The 21,054-nt window shown below is 36.7% G+C and overlaps 1 protein-coding gene across 16 annotated transcripts in view; it reads left to right on the top strand.

Moving 5' to 3' along the window:
* The window catches only part of SNAP91 (synaptosome associated protein 91), a 158,816-nt gene that overhangs the window by 66,751 nt on the left and 71,011 nt on the right, over positions 1-21,054 (top strand). For all 16 annotated transcript variants that reach the window (XM_054491957.2, XM_054491967.2, XM_054491966.2 and 13 more), the window contains exons 8-9: positions 1,276-1,382; positions 19,313-19,354. In XM_054491957.2, the coding sequence (XP_054347932.1) occupies positions 1,276-1,382; positions 19,313-19,354 (149 nt within the window). The remainder of the gene's footprint in view (positions 1-1,275; positions 1,383-19,312; positions 19,355-21,054) is intronic.

Here is a 21,054-nt window from a genome sequence, read left to right as displayed (position 1 = left end):
GTCCTTTGTAGGGACATGGATGAAGCTGGAAACCATCATTCTCAGCAAACTATCGCAGGGACAAAAAACCAAACACAGCATGTTCTCACTCATAGGTGGGAATTGAACAATGAGAACACATGGACACAGGAAGGGGAACATCACACACCGGGGCCTGTTGTGGAGTGGGGGGAGGGGAGAGGGATAGCATTAGGAGATATACCTAATGTAAATGATGAGTTAATGGATGCAGCACATCAGCGTGGCACATGTATACATATGTAACAAATCTGCACGTTGTGCACATGTACCCTAGAACTTATAATATATGTATATAAATTAAAAAAAGAATACTGAAAAAAATAGCATATGTTAATCCATGTGCAAATATAAAATAACGAACTTATAAAGAAGATGCTAGGCCATCAGGTATAATCCAGAGTTGCCTGGGAACTACTGTAGACAGACATGGCCTGCTGTGTCTCCATCTGCAGTGTCAATAATTATTGACTGAATGATCAATGAATAACTGATTAAAACACCGATGAAGTATTGGTTTTCTTCAAAGCATGTACGGAAAAATTGTACTCTCATATTGCAAGTGTAATGGAGCTGTAGTTCCCTAATGACTGAATTCTAGTCTTGAGAGTGTGAAAGCGAACAGCAAAATAAGCTTCCGTTTTTCTGTCTAGAAAGCTAAAGGTTGAGAAAGAGAACATAAATCGACTAGAAAGTCATGAAGGATATACTACAACAAATTTTTTCACAAAAGTCTACTGTTTTATAAATAAAAGCCACATCATGATGTTTGAAAGAATTTATGACCAATAAAACCAAGTATCAACTTAGTGTATAAAACTTAAAGAATTCTTTAATTCAGGAAGGTTTATTGATTATTGTCTTATAATTTATAGCTTATTAGTTTACTGCAAGCTAATAAGAAAATAAGGATTATGTAGAATGCAGTCATAAATTTTGAGATTATCCTCAGGAAGAATTTGCTGCTATTTTCCAAGACAGGATATTGGAATATATGGAACATGAATTTAGCCAGTTGTGGCAATTCATATATTCTTCTGCTTTAGTTCTGTTTTCATTATTTAAATTGTTTTATTTGAGACAGATGATTATCTTGGAACATAACACTAGGTGCCTTAATACCTCATATAAGTTTTACTGCCAAGTGTTTTGACTCAAACATTAATTAAATTTTAAGTAGTAATCTTAACATAAGCTTAGAAAAAAATAGAACATAATACTCTTTTCAAATTGCTTTTATCTCTTTATCTTTTCTAGAAAAGTTTTTTGAAATGAAGAAAGGACAATGTAAAGATGCTCTAGAAATTTACAAACGATTTCTAACTAGAATGACACGAGTGTCTGAATTTCTCAAGGTTGCAGAGGTAAGTAATATTCAGTTTTCTTGGGAATATAATTTTTTAAATATTTGCTCATGTATCTGGAGTATATAATAGAAGGTGTAAGAGAGTCACAGTATATTAGGGTTGGAAGTGCCTCAGAGTCACAGTATATTAAGGTTGGAAGTGACTTTGGAAGTCGTCTCATCCAACTTCTCACACAGAGCTGTACTCTGTACTCCTGCATCCTAATCAGATGATCATTCTGCATTCACATAAAAGTTTCATGGATAATAAGCTCATTTGCTGCTTTGCAAGGTGGTCCATTCCTCCATTCCACCTAATAGCTATCTTTAATTGTTAGAAAATCCTTTATTTTCATTGAACCTTAGGTTTGCCTTTAGAAAAGCCTGTTTATTATTCTTAGCATGTAAATGATAAATCATAAATTCTTACCTTTCTTACTTTGGCAGTGATTTATACATAATGAAAAATAAGACAAAAAGCATAATTTGTTTTATAAAGTTTATAAATTGTTTCTTCAGGATGTATCTTTATACTTGATTAGAATACCTATGTAACTATGCAGTTGGTGTTCCTGAAATTGTCTGTGAATTGGTATTTTCTCTTATAAAATCCAATTAATGATTCATGCTGATATTGGAAATTATAACATTGTTATTATAGTCCTTTGGAAGAATGACAAGTGTATTTTTATCTTACATGTCAATTAACTGATTACTAGGAACTGATTGGAATGTTGTTTGAAAGAGGTTCTAAGGCTCAGCAGCAAACCATACAATGCTGTGGATGTGGGACATTCATGCCATGTTTTTGCTGTTTTTGTCATTTTGAGAATATACTGCAAGAACAAGCATTTTATACACACAATTTAAGAAGTACTCTAGTCCATGCATTGTGTTTAAAATCTTTTATTCATAGAAGTAATAATTGTCACATGCAAATTCTGGGACCAAAATAATATCACAAAATGCTGATTCTTGAACTTTCACCCATACAACATGTAATTAGAATAAAAATCTTTTTTAAATATAAGGGAAACAAAAGGTAAAGATTAGCTTATGTAAATTGTATATACATTAAAGCACATTCACGTTTCTTTCCTCATGGGTTTATCAATGTTGGTAGTCTTTAAGAAATGATAGAATTGCTTAAAATTTTTTCTTTTGCTGCTATACAGGTGTTATTTTTTGTATTTGGTATGATTTTGCCATGGTTTAACCGTAATTAGGAGCCTAATCTAGTAAAATTTGCCTAATTTCTTTCTGTGAAAAGATAAATTATGCCTAAGTACCGAGAACAGATTATTTTATTGTTTCATGAAATCTTGGTGTACATTCATCCCAGTTTCTCATTTGTTATTGTATATAAGTAAGGAGCTGGCATGTGGCAATCTGGGGTATACATTTCTCTAATCAGCATTACAAGGCTGGGCTCATGATTCCCGTGAGAAAAGTTCTACTTATGTGTCAATTCCTTCTGTTTTAACATGTAAAATTATATTTTTTGTCTGTTGATACCTCATGTTAGCACAAGCCCAACTGAGGCCATTAAGAAAGAGATATAGAAAAATCAGATATCATTGTAAGAGTCTGTCTTTAAATAACTGGATAATAAATTTAAAAATTATTTTTATTTGAACATTATGATTAAGACTTTTTCATAGAATGAATACTAATTTACAAAATTATTTTTAATAGAGTAAACATTAAATCACAATGGGACAACCATAACCATTTGTGTTTTCTTTCACATTTAAATCACATTGTTCATAATTTGAACACACAATGTTTGAATACAAGTGTTGAGTGGTTTTGTTATGATTGGTTAATATAGAAATTTTTCAACCAATGTACAAATTGCTGTCTACTGTATAGTACTCATGTGGTCTATGTATGGATTCATACTCAATAGCTATCCCATAGTTAGTAACATTTACCTGAAGAGTCTCAAGAAGACTTCTAGAATATGATTTTCAAAATACAACTTTATATATTGGTTATTTGGGAAATAGTAACAGTAAGTTGCTCATTGTATTAAAGAAAAGGTAAAGTAGTTGAACAAGTTCTATGGAACTATTCAAATTTCTTAAATTGCTTGAAGTACAGAAAACTTACTATGCCTTATATTCTTATCTGAAGTCTCCTATGGCAGACAAGTAAAACTTTGTAAAATAATTTTTACAGGTAAGACATATTTCTGCTAAATACTCTTCTCTTTCATAGAACCAAGTTATTCTTAGTTTTCTATTCTAAGGTAGATATCGGAATCCTAGGAGTTACATCTCCCAGAATATTTGCAGACAGAAAGTGATGAGATTTCTGTAACACACTTTAATCCTTTAATGATATTGTGGTTCAGAAGTTCAGAGCAATAAAAATAGCAATGTTGAGGAAGAATTCCTAAATTGTCTCTTTGAACACAATTATCCATTTAATGGAAATACATCACCTTTTCCTGAACTGATTTCAGTATTAGGGATCCATAATATTTTTATTTTAAAAAATGCTTCTTTCAGTGCCTTCTTAGCACAGTAGGCAGCGAGTCAGTCTCATAAAAATGCCTCTTTTGTTCATATTAATATTTTTAAATGGATAATCTAAAGTGGTGTTAAAACGTACAAATAAACAGAATACGGTTGCTTTAATTGATAATTTCCCTAATTTGTAATAATATAAGTGGCTTTAGGGAAGCATCAGTGGCTAAACTGTTCCTAAAGCCAGAGTTCAGTCATTAGAAGGTGAATTCCAGAGAGGGAAGGAAGACGGCCAACTAGACAAAGCTAGCAAATGCCTCTCCCACCAAGAGGAACCAAAATATCGAGTGAATCATCATGCTGATGATCAACAGATCTTTTGAGAGAAAATACTGAAAATCAATAGAGAGGCAACACAGTTGCCTTCAACGTAGTTGAAGAGGGAGGAAGCTGGGAAGCCTGCTCGGAGCCACCACATGCCAGCTGCAGTAAAACATGACCATAGGTGCCCATCCCCCAAGGCTCTCCATCTTGCTCTGCAGTTCCTGTTCTCTACTGGCCAGGAGCTGCCATTGCTGCAGGACCAGGATGAATGCCCCCTCACCTGCTGGCCCCTCCCAAGATTGCCTGCCTGGCCACTCCCACAGGAGGATATCCAGAGCGCAGCCCCCGCGCTTCCCTACCTGAGTGTTTTGCTGGTGGCCTGGAAGCAGTCTGGCACCACCAGCACAGCCAGTGCTTAACCCCGAGGGGCCAGAAGACAAATCTGCAGGCCTGGTTTCAACTCCCTGGGACTCAAGCACACTGCCCACAAGTATCGTGCTGAGATCTATGGCCTGAGCTCAAGTGGAGGAAGAGCCCCCAGCGTCAGAACAAAAAGAAGATTGTGACTTAGGTTCTTATGCTGGTGCAGGTTCTTGTACAAATGTAGAAGCTGGGTGTCCTTCCCTTCACAAGACCCATCTGGGAAGGGTGCGGCCTGAAAGCCACAGCTTCTTTCCCAGGGAGCCCTGCAGCCCACATCATCTGGAACAGCTCAGTGATCTGGGAGCAGAAGGCTTGGAACAAGTCTAGCCAGTCAAAATGCTCCCGGGGCAGACACTGGAGGAAGACCTGTTGGGTCAGAGGAGCACAAGCTGAGTGGGCCCCACAGCTGTCTGCCAGGCTGGAAACCCTGGGCTACAGGCACTTTTCCACTTGCATATACATGATACCATTGCCCTGCCCAGGGATTCTTCACCCCAACCCACTGCAACACCAGACCGCTAGTAGTCATATCCCACAACCTGCTCTGACTCTCACAAGCACAGTGGGCCCCCCAAGAGTTAGAGATCTCCTGATGATCTCTCAGCTGGGACCATCCCTAAAGGGAGAGGGTAGCACAGCCTGCCAAAGCCCCCTTTTGGGCAAAGAAAACATGGGTGCAGCACCAGTACTTGAAGGGGACAGCACCAAGGCCCAAGGCCTGGAAACAAACTTGGACAGAGACTTATGTCTTGACCCCTGCCTCTGCTCCCCAGAGCACTGCCACATACACACTGAAAAATAAGAGGTGCCTGGCTGAGTAAGAGTGTATCAGCTGGCCCTGATGTCACTGTGAAGAGCCATCTACGAGACTGCAACCTGAATTGCACCACCAAACAAAAATACATTGTTTCACCGTGCAACACCTCTGAAACGCACCGCAGGAACCCATCTGTAACCTCAGAACCTAGAACAGAGCCTTGACCCTCTGAAAGCACTCAGAAACGAAACCAATCAACTATATACAACATTCACCACAGTCAACCCTTAAGGGAAAAAAGAATGTAAAAACAAAAAGCCCTATCCAAATGAAAGCAAATTGACAAAGAAAAAGAAAAGCCAGCTCCCTCAGATGAGAAGGAATCAGCTCAAGAACTTAGGCAATGCAAAAAGTTGGAGTGTTTTGTTTACCTCTAAAGGATGGCATTAGCTCCCTAGCAATGGATCCTAACCACATTGAAATGTCTGAAATTATAGACACAGAATTCAGAATCTGGATGGCAAGGAAGCTCAATAAGATCCAAGAGAAAGTTGAAATCCAATCCAAGAAAGCCAGGAAAATGATCCAAGATATGAAAGATAACATAGCTATATTTAAAAAGAACTAAACTGAACTTCTACAATTGAAAAGTTCACTACAGGAATTTCTAAATGTAGTTGGAAGCCTTAATGACAGACTAGATCACACAGAGGAGAGAATTTCAGAGCTTGAAGACGAGTCCTTTGAATCAACCCAGTCAGACAAAAAGAAAGAAAAAAGGAATTTTACAAAATGAACAAAACCTCCAAGAAATATGGTATTAAGTAAAGCAACCAAACCTACAATTCATTGGCATTCCTGAGAGAGAAGAGAGAGTGAGCAACTTGGAAAACATATTTGAGGATATAATCCACAAAAATTTACCCAGTCTTGCTGGAGAGATTGATATGTGAATACAAGAAATTCAGAGAACCCCTACAAGATACTATACAAGATGACCATCCCAAGGCACATAGTCATCAAGCTTTCCAAGATCAACACAAGAAAAAATCTTAATGGCAGCTAGAGAAAAGGATAAAATCACCTGTAAAAGGAACCTCATCAGGCTAATGGCAGACTTCTCAAAAGAAACTTTACAAGCTAGAGATTGGTAGCCTATTTTTACTATTCTTAAAGAGAAGAAATTCCAACTAAGAATTTCATAACCCACCAAACTAAGCTTTGTAAGTGAAAGTAAAATAAAATCTTTCCCAGACAAGCAATTGCTAAGGGAATGTGTTACCAATCAACTGGCCTTAAAAGACGTGCTAAAGGGAGTTCTAAACTTGGAAACAAAAGAAACCCGCTACCACAGAAACACATATAAGTACATAGTCCATAGTTCCTACAGAGCAACTTCACAATTGAGACTATAAAGCAACCAACTAACAATATGATGACAGGAGCGAAACCTCACATGTGAATACTAACGTTGAATGTAAATGGTACGAACACCTGATTGAAAAGACACAGAGTGGCAAGTTGGATTAAAAAAAAAAGATGTACTGTCTTCAGTACATCCATCTCATGTAATGACACCCATAGCCTCAAAGTAAAGGGATGAAAAAAGATCCACCGTACCAATAGAAAACAAAAAAGGACAGAGGTTGTTGCTCTTGTATCAGATAAAATAAACTTAAAACCAACAACAGTAAAGAAAAAGAAAAAGTACAAGGAAGGATATTACATAATGATAAAGGGTTCAGTTCAACAAGAAGACTTAATTTTCAGCCAGAGGTGAGAGATTAGGGGGGAAAAAGACTTAACTGTCCTAATATATACACACCCAACATTGGAGCACCTAGAGTTATAAAAGAAGTACTTCTTGACCTAATAAAAGACAGACAGCCACACAACAATAATGAGGGACTTCATCACCCCACTGAAAGCATTAGACAGATCATTGAGGCAGAAAACTAACAAAGAAATTATGAACTTAAATTTGACACTAGACCAATTGGACCTAATAGACATCTGCAGACTACTCCACTCAACAACCACAGAATATATGTTCTTGTCACCTGTACAGGGTACATACTCTAAGATCCACCACATGCTCAGCCATAAAGCAAATCTCAATAAATCAAAAAAATGAAATCATAACAGTATATTCTTAGACCACAGTAGAATAAAAATAGAAATCAATACCAAGAGGAACTCTCAAAACCACACAATTACATGGAAACTGAACAACTTGTTCCTCAATGACTATTGGGTAAACAACAAAATTAAGGCGGAAATCAAAACATTCTTTGAAACAAATGAAAACAGACACAACATACCAAAATATCTGGGAGGCAGCAAAGACAGTTTTAAGAGGAAAGTTTATAGCACTAAACGCCTACATCAAGAAGTTAGAAAGATCTCAAATTAATAACCTAACATCACTCATAAGGGAACTAGAAAAACAAGAACAACCTAATCCCAAAGCTAGCAGAAGAAAACAAATAGCCAAAATCAGAGCAGAACTAAATGTAATCAACGAGAAGAGGGGATCGTGGTGGCTGGGAGGCAGGACTAGATTGCAGCTCCAACTTGAACCAACAGAGCAGCATATGGAGGCTCACATTGTGAATTTTTGCTCCAGAATGACTGCAGGAATAAATCAGGAAACTTCAGATGACCCACAGACCCCCTGAAGAAAGCAGATTGCTCCTACAAGACCCAGAAGACACCCCAAATACTATGAGTGCCCAAACTGTGGAGGTGGGAAAGGGAGATCGTCTGCCCCTGAACACACACCCCCACTGGGGAAACTGTAGGCCTAGATAACAGGAGAAGATTTTGACCTTACCTGGAACGGAGTCAATTTAGAGAGCCAAGCAAAATACAGGGATAGAAGAAGCAGTGAAAAAAATCCCTGTGGGCTTACTGGGTCCCCTAGCAAGCCATTTTTGCCTGGCCTTACAGGGGTCCTTCAGGATGGTGGCCAGAGGCACTGGGAAAAGGCCACAGGGAGAAAGAAATCTCCAGCTGAACTCTGTAACAATTTTTTTTAAATTTTATTATTATTATACTTTAAGTTTTAGGGTACATGTGCACAACGTGCAAGTTTGTTACGTATGTATACATGTGCCATGTTGGTGTGCTGCACCCATTAACTCGTCATTTAGCGTTAGGTATATCTCCTAATGCTATCCCTCCCCCCTCCCCCCACCCCACAACAGTCCCCGGTGTGTGATGTTCCCCTTCCTGTGTCCATGCTGATTGAGAAGCCTCTTGGCCAGAACTCGGGGGAGGGTGTGAATCTGTGGTGTGTAGACACCACAGGCAGGGGAAGAAGAAAAGCCCTATTTGCCTTCGCAGCTGGGAGGTGGGTAGCCTGGGGCAAGTTCTCAGACATGCTTGCCCACTGCCTGGAAACACATTCAGTGCTGTTGCTGAGAGGGGCACAGTGGGAGTGAGACTGGTCCTTTGGATTGCATGGGAGCTGAGTGAGGCCTGTGACCGTCGGCTTTCCCCCACTTCCCTGACAACCTGCATGACACAGTAGAGACAGTCATAATCCTCCTAGGAACATAACTCCATTGACCTGGGAACCTCACTCCCAACCCCCACAGCAGCCGCAGCAAGACCCGCCCAAGGAAAGTTTGAACTCAAACATGCCTATCCCTGCCCTTGCCCAGTGGTCTTTCCCTACCTACCCTGGTAACTGAAGACAAGGGGCATATACTCTTGGGAGTTCTAGGGCCCTGCCTCCCACCTCTTCCTCCTCATACTACCACAGCTGACACTGTCTAGAAAGTGCCACCTCCTGGCAGGAGGCCAACCAGCACAAAAATAGTGCCTTAAACCACCAAAGCTAAAAACCCTCACAGAGTTCATTTCTGCCACCTCCACCAGAACAGCTGCTGGTATCCATGGCTGAGAGACCCACAGACAGTTCACATCACAGGACTCTGTGAGACAACCCCCAGTACCAGCTTGGAGCCTGATAGACTTGCTGGGTGGCTAGATCCAGAAGAGAGATAATAATCACTACAGCTTGGCTCACAGGAAGCCACATCCATAGGAAAAGGGGGAGAGTACTACATCAAGGGAAGACCCCATGGGACAAAAGAATCTGAACAACAGCCTTCAGCCCTAGACTTTCCGTCTTACAGAGCCTACTCAAATGAGAAAGAACCAGAAAACGAACTCTGATAATATGACAAAACAAGGTTCTTTAAATCCTCCAAAAAATCACACTAGCTCACCAGCAATGGACCCAAACTAACAAATCCCTGATTTACCTGATAAAGAATTCAGGAGGTTAGTTATTAAGCTAATTAGGGAGGCACCAGAGAAAGACGAAGCCCAGTGTAAGGAAATACAAAAAATGATACAACAGGTGAAGGGAGAAATATTCAAGGAACTAGACAGCATAAATAAAAACAATCAAAACTTCAGGAAACAATGGACACACTTATAGAAATGCAAAATGCTCTGGAAAGTCTCAGCAATAGAATTGAACAAGTAGAAGAAAGAAACCCATAGCTCAAAGACAAGGTCTTCAAATTAACCCAATCTAGCAAAGAAAAAACAATAAGAAAATACGAACAAAGCCTCCAGGAAGTCTAGGATTTTGTTAAACAACCAAACCTAAGAATAATTGGTGTTCCTGAGGAAGAAGAGAATTCTAAAACTTTGGAAAATATATTTGGGGGAATAATTGAGAAAAATTTCCCCAGCCTTGCTAGAGACCTAGACATACAAATACAAGAAGCACAAAGAACATCAGGGAAATTCATCACAAAAAGAACATTACCTAGACACATTGTCATCAGGTTGTCTAATGTTAGGATGAAGGAAAGAATCTTAAGAGCTGTGAGACAGAAGCACCAGGTAACCTATAAAGGAACACCTTTATAGTTATACCTTTAAATTATAGATTAACAGCAGATTTCTCAGCAGAAACCCTACAAGCTAGAAGGCATTGAGGCCCTATCTTCAGCCTCCTTAAATAAAACAATTATCAGCCAAGAATTTTGTATCCAGTGAAACTAAGCTTCATATATAAAGGAAAGATACAGTCTTTTTCAGACAAATGAATGCTGAGAGAATTCACCACTACCAAGCCACCACTACAAGAACTGCTAAAAGGAGCTCTAAATCTTGAAACAAATTCTGGAAACACATCAAAAGAGAACCTCTGTAAAGCATAAATCTCATAGGACCTATAAAACAAAAATATAATTTAAAAAACAAAAACAAAAAACCAAGGTATACAGGGAACAAATAGCACAATGAATGGAATGGTACCTCACATCTCAATACTAACATTGAATGTAAATGGCCTAAATGCTCCACTTAAAAGATACAGAATTGCAGAATGGATAAGAATTCACCAGCCAACTACCTGCTGCCTTCAAGAGACTCACCTAACACATAAAGACTCACACAAACTTAAGGTAAAGGGGTGGAAAAAGACATTTCAGAAAAATGGGCACAAAAAGTAAGCAGGAAGAGCTATTCTTATATCAGACAATACAAACTTTAAAGTAACAGCAGTTAAAAAAGACAAAAAAAAAAGGACATTATATAATGATAAAAGTCTCGTCCAACAGGAAAATATTACAATCCTAAACATATATGTACCTAACACTGGAGCTCCCAAATTTATAAAAACGATTACTAATAGACCTAAGAAATGAGATAGCAACACAATAATAGTGGGGGACTTCAATACTCCACTGACAGCACTAGACAGGTCATCAAGACAGAAAGTCAACAAAGAAACAATGAATTTAAACAGTACCCTGGAACAAATGGACTTAACAGATGTATATAGAACATTCCATCCATCAACCACAGAATATACATTCTTTTCAATAGCACATGGAACTTTCTTCAAGATAGACCATATGAGAGGCCACAAAATGACCCTCAATAAATTTAAGGAAATTGAAATTATATCAAGTGCTCTCTCAGACCACAGTGGAATAAAACTGGAAATAACTCCAAAAGGAACCTCCAAAACCATGCAAATACATGGAAATTAAATAACCTGCCCCTGAATGAGCATTGGGTCAAAAATGAAATCAAAATGAAAATCAAAAAATTCTTCGAACTGAATGACAGTAGTGACACAACCTATCAAAACCTCTGGGACACAGTAAAGGCGGTGCTAAGAGGAAAGGTCATAGTCCTAAATGCCTACATCAAAAAATTTGAAAGAACACAAACAGACAATCTAAAGTCACACCTCAAGGAACAAGAGAAACAAGAATGAACCAAACCCAAACCCAGCAGAAGAAAGGAAATAACCAAGATCCAGAGCAAAACTAAATGAAATTGAAACAAAAAACAATACAGAAGATAAATGAAACAAAAAGCTGTTTTTTTGAAAAGATAAATTAAATTGATAGACCATTAGCAAGATTAACCAAGAAAGGAAGAGAGAAAATCCAAATAAGCTCAATAAGAAATGAAATGGGAGATATTACAACTGACACCACAGAAATACAAAAAGTCATTCTAGGCTGCTATGAACACCTTTACACACATAAACTAGAAAACCTAGAAGAGTTGGATTAATTTCTGGAAAGATACAACCCCCTAGCTTAAATCAGGAAGAATTAGATACCCTGAACAGACAAGCAGTGAGATTGAAATGGTAATTTTTAAATTACCAACAAAAAAATGCCCAGGACCAGACAGATTCACAGCAGAATTCTACCAGACATTCAAAGAAGAGTTGGTATCAATCCTATTGACACTATTCCGCAAGATAGAGAAAAAGGAAACCCTCCCTAAATCATTCTGTTAGCCCAGTATCACCCTAATACCCAAACTAGAAAAGGACATAACCAAAAAAGAAAACTACAGACCAATATCTCTGATTAACATAGATGCTAAAGTCCTTAACAAAATACTGTCTAACTAATCCAACAACATATCAAAAAGATAATCCACCATGATCAAGGGTTTCATACCAGGGATGCAGGGAAGCTTTAACATACGCAAGTCAATAAATGTGATACACCACATAATCAGAATTAAAAACAAAAATCACATGATCATCTCAATAGATGCAGAAAAAGCACTTGACAAATTCCAGCATCCCTTTATGATTAAAACTCTTAGCAAAATTGGCATACAAGGGACATACATCAATATAATAAAAGCCATCTATGACAAACCCACAGCCAACATAATACTGAATGGGGAAAAGTTGATAGCATTTCCTCTGCGAACTGGAACAAGACAAGAATGCCCACTCTCACCACTCCTCTTCAACATAGTAGCGGAAGTCCTAGCCAGAGCCATCAAACAAGAGTAAGAAATGGCATCCAAATTGGTAAAGAGGAGGTCAAGCTGTTGCTGTTTGCTGATGATATGATTGCTTACCTAAAAAACCCTAAAGACTCCTCCAGAAAGCTCTTAGACCTGATAAAAGAATGCAACAAATTTTCTGGATACAAAATCAATGTGCACAAATCAGTAGCTCTTCTATACACCAACATTGACCAAGCAGAGAATCAAATCAAGATCTCAACCCCTTTTACAATAACTACAAAAAAATAAAATACTTAGGAATATACCGAACCGAGGAGGTAAAAGACCTCTACAAGGAAAACTACAAAACACTGCTGAAAGAAATCATAGACAACACAAATGAAAACACATCCTGTGTTCATGGATGGGTAGAATCCATATTGAGAAAATGACCATACTGCCAAAAGCAATCTACAAATTCAATGCAATTCCCATCAAAATTCATTATTCTTCACAGAATTAGGAAAAAAGAATTCTAAAATTCATGTGGAACCAAAAAAGAGCCCACATAGCCAAAGCAAGACTAAGCAAAAAGAACAAATCTGGAGGCATCACATTACCTGATTTCAAACTACACTATAAGGCCATAGTCACCAAAACAACATGGTACTTGTGTAAAAATAGGCACATAGACCAATGGAACAGAACAGATAACCCAGAAATAAACCCAAATACTTAGAGCTTACTGATCTTCAACAAAGCCAACAAAAACAAAGTGGGGGAAGGACAACCTTTTCAATAAATGGTGCTGGGATAATTGACTAGCTACATGTAGGAGAATAAAACTGGATCCTCATCTCTCATCTTATTCAAAAATCAACTCAAGATGGATTAAGGACTTAAATCTAAGCTCTGAAAGTATAAAAATTCTAGAAGACAACATTGGAAAAACCCTTCTAGACATTGGCGTAGGCAAGGATTTCATGACCAGGAACCCAAAAGCAAATGCAATAAAAACAAAGATAAATTTCTGGGACTTAATTAAACTAAAGAATTTTTGCAAGGCAAAAGGGATAGTCAGCAGAGTAAAGAGACAACCCACAGAATGGGAAAGAATCTTCATAATCTATACATCTGATAAAGGACTAATATCCAGAATCTATAATGAACTGAAATCAGCAAGAAAAAAAAAATCCCATCAAAAAGTGGGCTAAGGACATAAATAGACAATTCTCAAAAGAAGATACACAGATGGCCAACAGACATATGAAAAAATGCTTAACATCACTAATGATCAGGGAAATGCAAATCAAAACTGCAATGCGATACCACCTTACTCCTGCAAGAGTGGCCATAATCAAAAAATAAAAAAATAAAAACAAAACAGTAGATGTTGGCATGGATGTGGTGATCAGGGAACACTTCTACACTGCTGGTGGGAATGTAAACTAGTACAGCCGCTATGGAAAACAGTGTGGAGATTCCTTACAGAACTAAAAGTAGAACTACCATTTGATCCAGCAATCCCACTAGTGGGTATCTACCCAGAGGAGAAGTCATACTTGCACACACATGTTTATAGCAGCACAATTCACAATTGCAAAATCGTGGAACCAACCGAAATGCCTACCTATCAATGAATGGATAAATAAACTGTGATATATATATGTATATATATATATATATATATATAATGGAATATTACTTAGCTATAAAAAGGAATGAGTTAATGGCATTTGCAGTAACCTGGATTAGATTGGAGACTGTTATTCTAAGTGAAGTAACTCAGGAATGGAAAACCAAACATTATATGTTCTCACTCATAAGTGGGAGCTAAGCTATGAGGATGCAAAGGCATAAGAATGACACAATGGGCTTTGAGGAAATCAGGGGGAAAGGGTGGGAAGAGGGTGAGGGATAAAGACTACAAATACGGGTGCAGTGTACACTGCTCGGGTGATGGGTGCTCTAGAATCTCACAGATTACCACTAAAGGACTTACTCATGTGACCAAACGCCACCTCACCTTTTCCCCAATAACTTGTGGAAATTAATTAAATAAATAAATGGAATTGACACCCCCAAAACATACAAAGAATCAATGAAATAAAAATTGGTTCTTCGAAAGGATAAACAAGATTGATCGACCACTAGCTAGATTAACAATGAAAAAAAGAGAAGATCCAAATAAATACAATCAGACAAAGGTGACATTACAATTGATCCCACAAAAATAGAAAAAAATCCTCTAGACTACTATGAAAACCTCTATGCACACAAAGTAGACATCTAGAGGAAATGGATAAATTTCTGGAAACACACAACCTTTCAATATTGGACCAGGAAGAAGTTGAGACTCCGTTATTGGTCTGAAAGACCAATAACAAGTTCTGCAACTGACTTCAGTAGTAAAAAAACCCTACTAAGCAATAAAAGCCTTGGACCAAATGGATTCACAGCTAAATTCTATCAGATGTAAAAAGAAGAAGTGGATGCAATTCTACTGAAACTATTTCAATAAATTGAGAAGGAAAGATTCCTCCCTAACACATTCTATGAAACCAGTGTCATCCTGATACTAAAATCTGGCAAAGGCACAACAGAAAAAAGAAAACTACAAGCCAATATCCCTGACAAACATAGATGCAGAAATCCTCAACAAAATAATAGCAAATCAAATGTAGCAGCACATCAAAAAGTTAATTCACCACAATCAAGTGGGCTTTATTCCTAGGATGCAAGATTGGTTCAACATATGCAAAACAATAAATGTAATTCACCACATAAACGGAATTAAAAACAAAAACCATATAATTATCTCAATAGATGCTGCAAAAGCTTTCTGTAAAATCCAACCTCCCTTCATGATACAAACCCTCAACAAATTAGGCATTGAAGGAACATACTTCAAAATAATAAGAACCATCTATGACAAACCCACAGCCAGCTTCACATTGAATGAGCAAAAGGTGGAAGCATTCCCTTTAAGAACTAGAACAAGACAATGATGCCTACTTTCACCACTACTATTCAGCATAATACTGGAACTCCTACAGAGCAGTCAGGATAGAGAAAGAAAGAAAAGGAATCCAAATAGGAAAAGAGGAAGTCAAACCATCTCTCTTTGCTAAGGATATGATTCTACACCTAGAAAATCCTCAAGATTCCATCAAAAAACTTCTACACCTAGAAAATTCTCAAGATTCCATCAAAAAACTCCTAGACCTGATAAACAATTTCAGTAAAGTTTCAGGATACAAAATCTACCTACAAACATCAAAATCAGTAGCATTTCTATGCACTAATAACTTCCAATCTGAGAACCAAATGAAGAATGCAATACCATTTACAATAGCCACAAAAAATTGAAAACCTAGGAGTACCTCTAACCAAGGAGATAAAAGATCTCTACAAGGAGGACTACAAAACACCAATGGAAGAAGTCAGAGATGACACAAACAAATGGAAAAACATTTCATGCTCATGGATTGGAAGAATAAATATTGTTAAAATGGCTCTACTGCCTAAAGCAATCTGTAGATTCAATGCTATGTCTATCAAATTATCAACATCATTTTCCACAGAACTAGAAGAAATTATTCTAAATTTATATGAGCCAAAAAAGAGGTGGAATAGCTAAAGCAATCTTAAGCAAAAAGAACGAAGCCAGAAGCATCACATTACCAGACTTCAAACTATACTACAAGGGTGCAGTAACCAAAACAGCATGATACTGGTACAAAAACAGACACATAGAACAGTGGAACAGAATAGAGAACCCAGAAATAAAGCAGCATACCTACAAACAACTGATCTTTGATAAGTTGGCAAAAATAAGCATAAGAAGGGGAAAGGACTCCTTATTCAAAAATGGTGCTGGGAAAACTGGCTAGCCATATGCAAAAGAAAGAGACTGGATCCCCCACCTATCACCACATATAAAAATTAACTAAAGATGGATGAAAGACCTCAAACTATAAAAATGCTAGAAGGAAACTTAGAAAATACTCTTCTGGATGTTGGCTTTGGCAAAGAATTTATGACCAAGTCCTCAAAAGCAATTGCAGCAAAAATTAAAATTGACAACTGAGACCTGTTTAAACTAAAGAGCTGCACAGCAAAAGAAACTATTAACAGAGTAAACAGACAACCTGCAGAATGAGAAAAAATATTCATCACCTTTGTTTCTGACCAGTGACTCATGTCCAGAATCTATAAGGAATTTAAATAAATCACCAAGAAAAACAACCCCATTAAAAAGTGGGCCAAGGACATGAACAGACACTTCTCAAAAGAAGACATATAAATGGCCAACAAACATATGAAAAAATGCTCAACATCACTAATCATCAGAGAAATGCAAATCAAAACCACAGTGAGATACTATCTTGCACCCAGTCAGAATGGATATTATTAAAAAGCCAAAAAACAACATGTTGGCAAGGCTGCAGAGAAAAGGGAACTCATATACACTGTGGGTGGGAATGTAGTTCAGCCACTGTGGAAAGCAGTTTGGAAATTTCTCGAAGAACTAACAATAGAACTTCTGTTTGACTGAGTAATCCCATTACTGAGTATATACCCAAAGGGAAATAAATTGTTCTACCAAAAAGACACATGCACTCATATGTTCATTGCAACGCTATTCAAATAGCAAAGACATGGAATCAACCTAGGTGCCCATCAGTGGTGGACTGGTTAAAGAAAATGTGGTACATATGCACCATGGAATACTATGCAGCCATAAAAAAGAATGAAATCATGCCCTTAGCAGCAACATGAATGTAGCTGGGGGCCATTATCCTAAGTGAACTAATGAAGAAACAGAAAACCAAATACCACACGTTCTCACTTATTAGTGAGAGCTAAATCTTGGGTACACACATACAGATGAGAACAGTAGACACTGGGGCCTCCAAAAGCAGGTACAAAGGGAGGAAGTCAAGGTCTGAAAACCTTCCTGTTACGTACTGTGTTCACTATCTGGGTAACAGCATTAGTAGAAGCCCAAACCTCAGCATCATACAATGTACCCTTGTAACAAATCTTCACTTGTACCCCTGAATCTGAAATAAAAATGGAAAATTTTTTAAAAGAAATAATAATATTTGGTAGTTGCAAAAAAAGTAAAGTCTGGAATTCTGGATTCAAACATTATTTGATCCAGAGAGATTAGGGCAAGTGCTCTACGTCAGTGGTCTCAACAGCAAGTGACTTTGCTTCCCTCCGCTCCTCAAAGGATAGCATTTAGAGATGTTTTTTTGTTGTCACACTGGAGGGGGTGGCTACTAGCATCCTGTGAGTAGAGGCCAGGGATGCTGCTAAACATCCTACAATGCACAAGACACCCCCCAACAAGAATTATCTTCCCCAAATGCCAATAGTGCCAAGACTGAGAAACTCTGCTCTAGACACAGAGAAGAAAGAGGAAAGAAGGTAGTTCAGCATTTGACACACAAATGGATTTTCTGATCTCCAGTTTGCTTTATTGTCTTTGTAGCAGCCCAGCACTTTTGCTTCATGTGTTTACTTCTGCATTTCCATCAGTATAATCAAAGCTCTTCATTTCTCAAGGAGAGATACTTTGGTTTAACCCACTTTGTTTCTTTGAACCTCAATTTCATTATTTATATAAAATGATACGATTGAACTTGTGATTTGTGTTTTTCCCCAACTTTTCACTTTGAATAATTTTCAGACCTACAAAAGAATTGATGTGTAATGAATAAATATGTATGGTCTCTTCATTGATTTACCTTTATTAATATTTTTTCATATTTGCTTTTCCTCCCTTCTCTCTTTCTCTGCCCCTACCCCCATGCTAACAAAATTAACAATATGCATATACTTTTATCTGGTAATTCCACTTCTAGAAGTATATCATACAGATATATACACACACATGCAAAATGGTGTGTGCAGCACTGTTTGCAATGGCAAGAGATCAAAAGCAACTTTAGTGTCCATTAATAAGTTACTAATTAAATATAGGACAAGGAAGTTCTATGCAGCTGTTTATTAGATGAGGACATTCTGTGTGTTGATATGGATATATGTCTAAGATGTATTTTTAAGTGAAACATATAAGTTCATTATATATAATATGCTGTTATTTGTGTTGTAATGGGGAAATAAGTATATATTTGTATAATTTCATATTTCCTTGAATATACATAAAGAAACTCTGAAAGGATACATAAGAAACTAACAAAGTTAGGTCTGTGGGAGAAAGAGTGGAAATTATACCCTGAATGAGTTTTAGAACTAAATGAGCATTCCCTATCCAGAAGCTGGGCATAATTAACTACTAAATTTAGTCTAAGCAGTGTTTTACATTTTGAGCTTCTGTTAACTAAGGAGGATACCATTACATTTTATGCTTCAATTTATTGTCATTTGTTTTTGGATTCTAGTAGAATTCTATACATTTGTTATATCTAGCGATATTAATGAAGTTACTGCTCTATTATATTGAGTGAAAAACTGCATAAAAAGCATATGTTCCAAGTGAGACTGATATATAAAATAATTCATTTACACCAATATTGAGCTGTTTTAACTAATTGTGTAGGTGATCTTCCATTAAAAGAAGAAAATTAATTTTTTTTCATTTATTTATTTATTTTTTATTATTATTATACTTTAAGTTTTAGGGTACATGTGCACAATATGCAGGTTAGTTACATATGTGTACATGTTTTAAAAGTTCTACTAATTTCTAATTTTTTTAATCCACAGCAAGTTGGTATTGATAAAGGTGACATTCCTGACCTCACACAGGTAAGCAACTCTCCCAGTGGAAGATTCAGTATGCATGAGATTATTACAACATATATTGCCACAAATGGGCATAGTCTTGTAAGCATTTCATGCATTTTGAATTTAGGCCAACCAACTTTCTTGGAAATTATTCTACCTTATTTATTGTTTCTAGCCATTGAATATATTTCTGGAGGTAGTAGGAAGATTTTCTTGTTCTTATGATATAGATTCTTCTTTAAACACAACTGAATTTAGTAAATGAACTCATCTTTTCATTTTAAACTTGATCAAAAGGAAACCTTGAATAATGTTAATAGAAGTGCTTTGGCTATGAAAAGTCACTATTTCTAGGTCTGATAATCAGAATATTAGAACTTTTCCTCCTGCTTGTCTTCCTAGTTTCCAACATGTCCCAGATATGAAGGAGACCCATGAATAGGGAAAACTCTGATGTCGCAGTTGAACTACTTGTCTCCCCTATGAAATGGAGGAATGTCCATGTACAAAATAAGCTAATAAAATAGTAGTGGTAGATGAGCAATTTTTCTGGAGCCCATCTAGTAAATGACAACAATAGAGGGGCTTCTGTATCAATCATTTTATCTGTGAAGAGGGTACTGTGTATGGATCCTAATATATAGATAATATATAGATTCAAGGTCATTCATGGGTACAGTATAACCTTTCTCATAATTGGCAGGAACTGTTTTTACTTAAGTACTCTGTTATGGTACATTTATATCCCAAACAAACATGTTATTTAACTAGCAATGATGTTATTGTAGAGATGATAAGAGAAAACATAGAGCTGCTATCTTATATACCAGTAATGAATATATGAACTTTCTGTCCTTGTATAATCATTATAATAGAAAAAAATTGTCATAATGAAAGATATCTACTTGTTAATAATATGAAAGTGCATTTAGTAATTTGCTATCCTTATTATGCCTTGAAATATTTCCATCTTTAAAATAATATTAATCCTTAAGTTTTTATTAAAAATTAGGGAAACTCAAAGAAATCATCTTCTGTATTTGTATTATTAAAATACCAATTAAATATCAAGAATTCTTTATGAATAAAATTCACAGAGCAATCCAGAACATGATGGCATTGTATTTTTTAGTTAAAAGTTGAGAGGTAGTTCTTTTTCATAGACAGAATATTGGTATAAAATATTTCTGCTACTATGAGAAAACAGTGTTTTTTGATGAGGCACATACCTGAGTAAGATATTGGTATCATTTTGGATATGGCCAAAAAATTAAGTGTGCATAAAGTACCACTAAAAATCTCTTTATTAGATATAGATTTATCTTTGTAGCACTATAATTAAAAGCAAAGAAAATAAGTGTGTTTTCATTTAAACTAATTATTTTTAGTAAAATTTATAGTACATTTTAAAAAATAATCCACATAAGTAATACATGTTAACTTTTAAGACATTAAAATATTTAGCTCTGACATTTAGAAGCTAATGAATAGCTTCTAGAAGTGGCAAATCATCTTTATTTCAACTCTATGGACACCCTTACTGTAGAATAAGAGAAAGTAGGCTCTCAGTTAAGAATATAGGTCCTCATCTGTCATACTTAGTTGGGCAGTCTGAAAGGAAACAAGGAAATATTCAAATGACTACTTAAATCTGTTTCTGCTTTTAACATTAGACAATGAGAGCATATCATTGAAAGTACATCATTGAAATCATATATTTG

Source organism: Pongo pygmaeus, chromosome 5 (assembly GCF_028885625.2).
Source record: "Pongo pygmaeus isolate AG05252 chromosome 5, NHGRI_mPonPyg2-v2.0_pri, whole genome shotgun sequence".
Classification (NCBI taxonomy): domain Eukaryota; kingdom Metazoa; phylum Chordata; class Mammalia; order Primates; family Hominidae; genus Pongo; species Pongo pygmaeus.
This window is presented reverse-complemented; position numbering and strand designations above follow the sequence as displayed.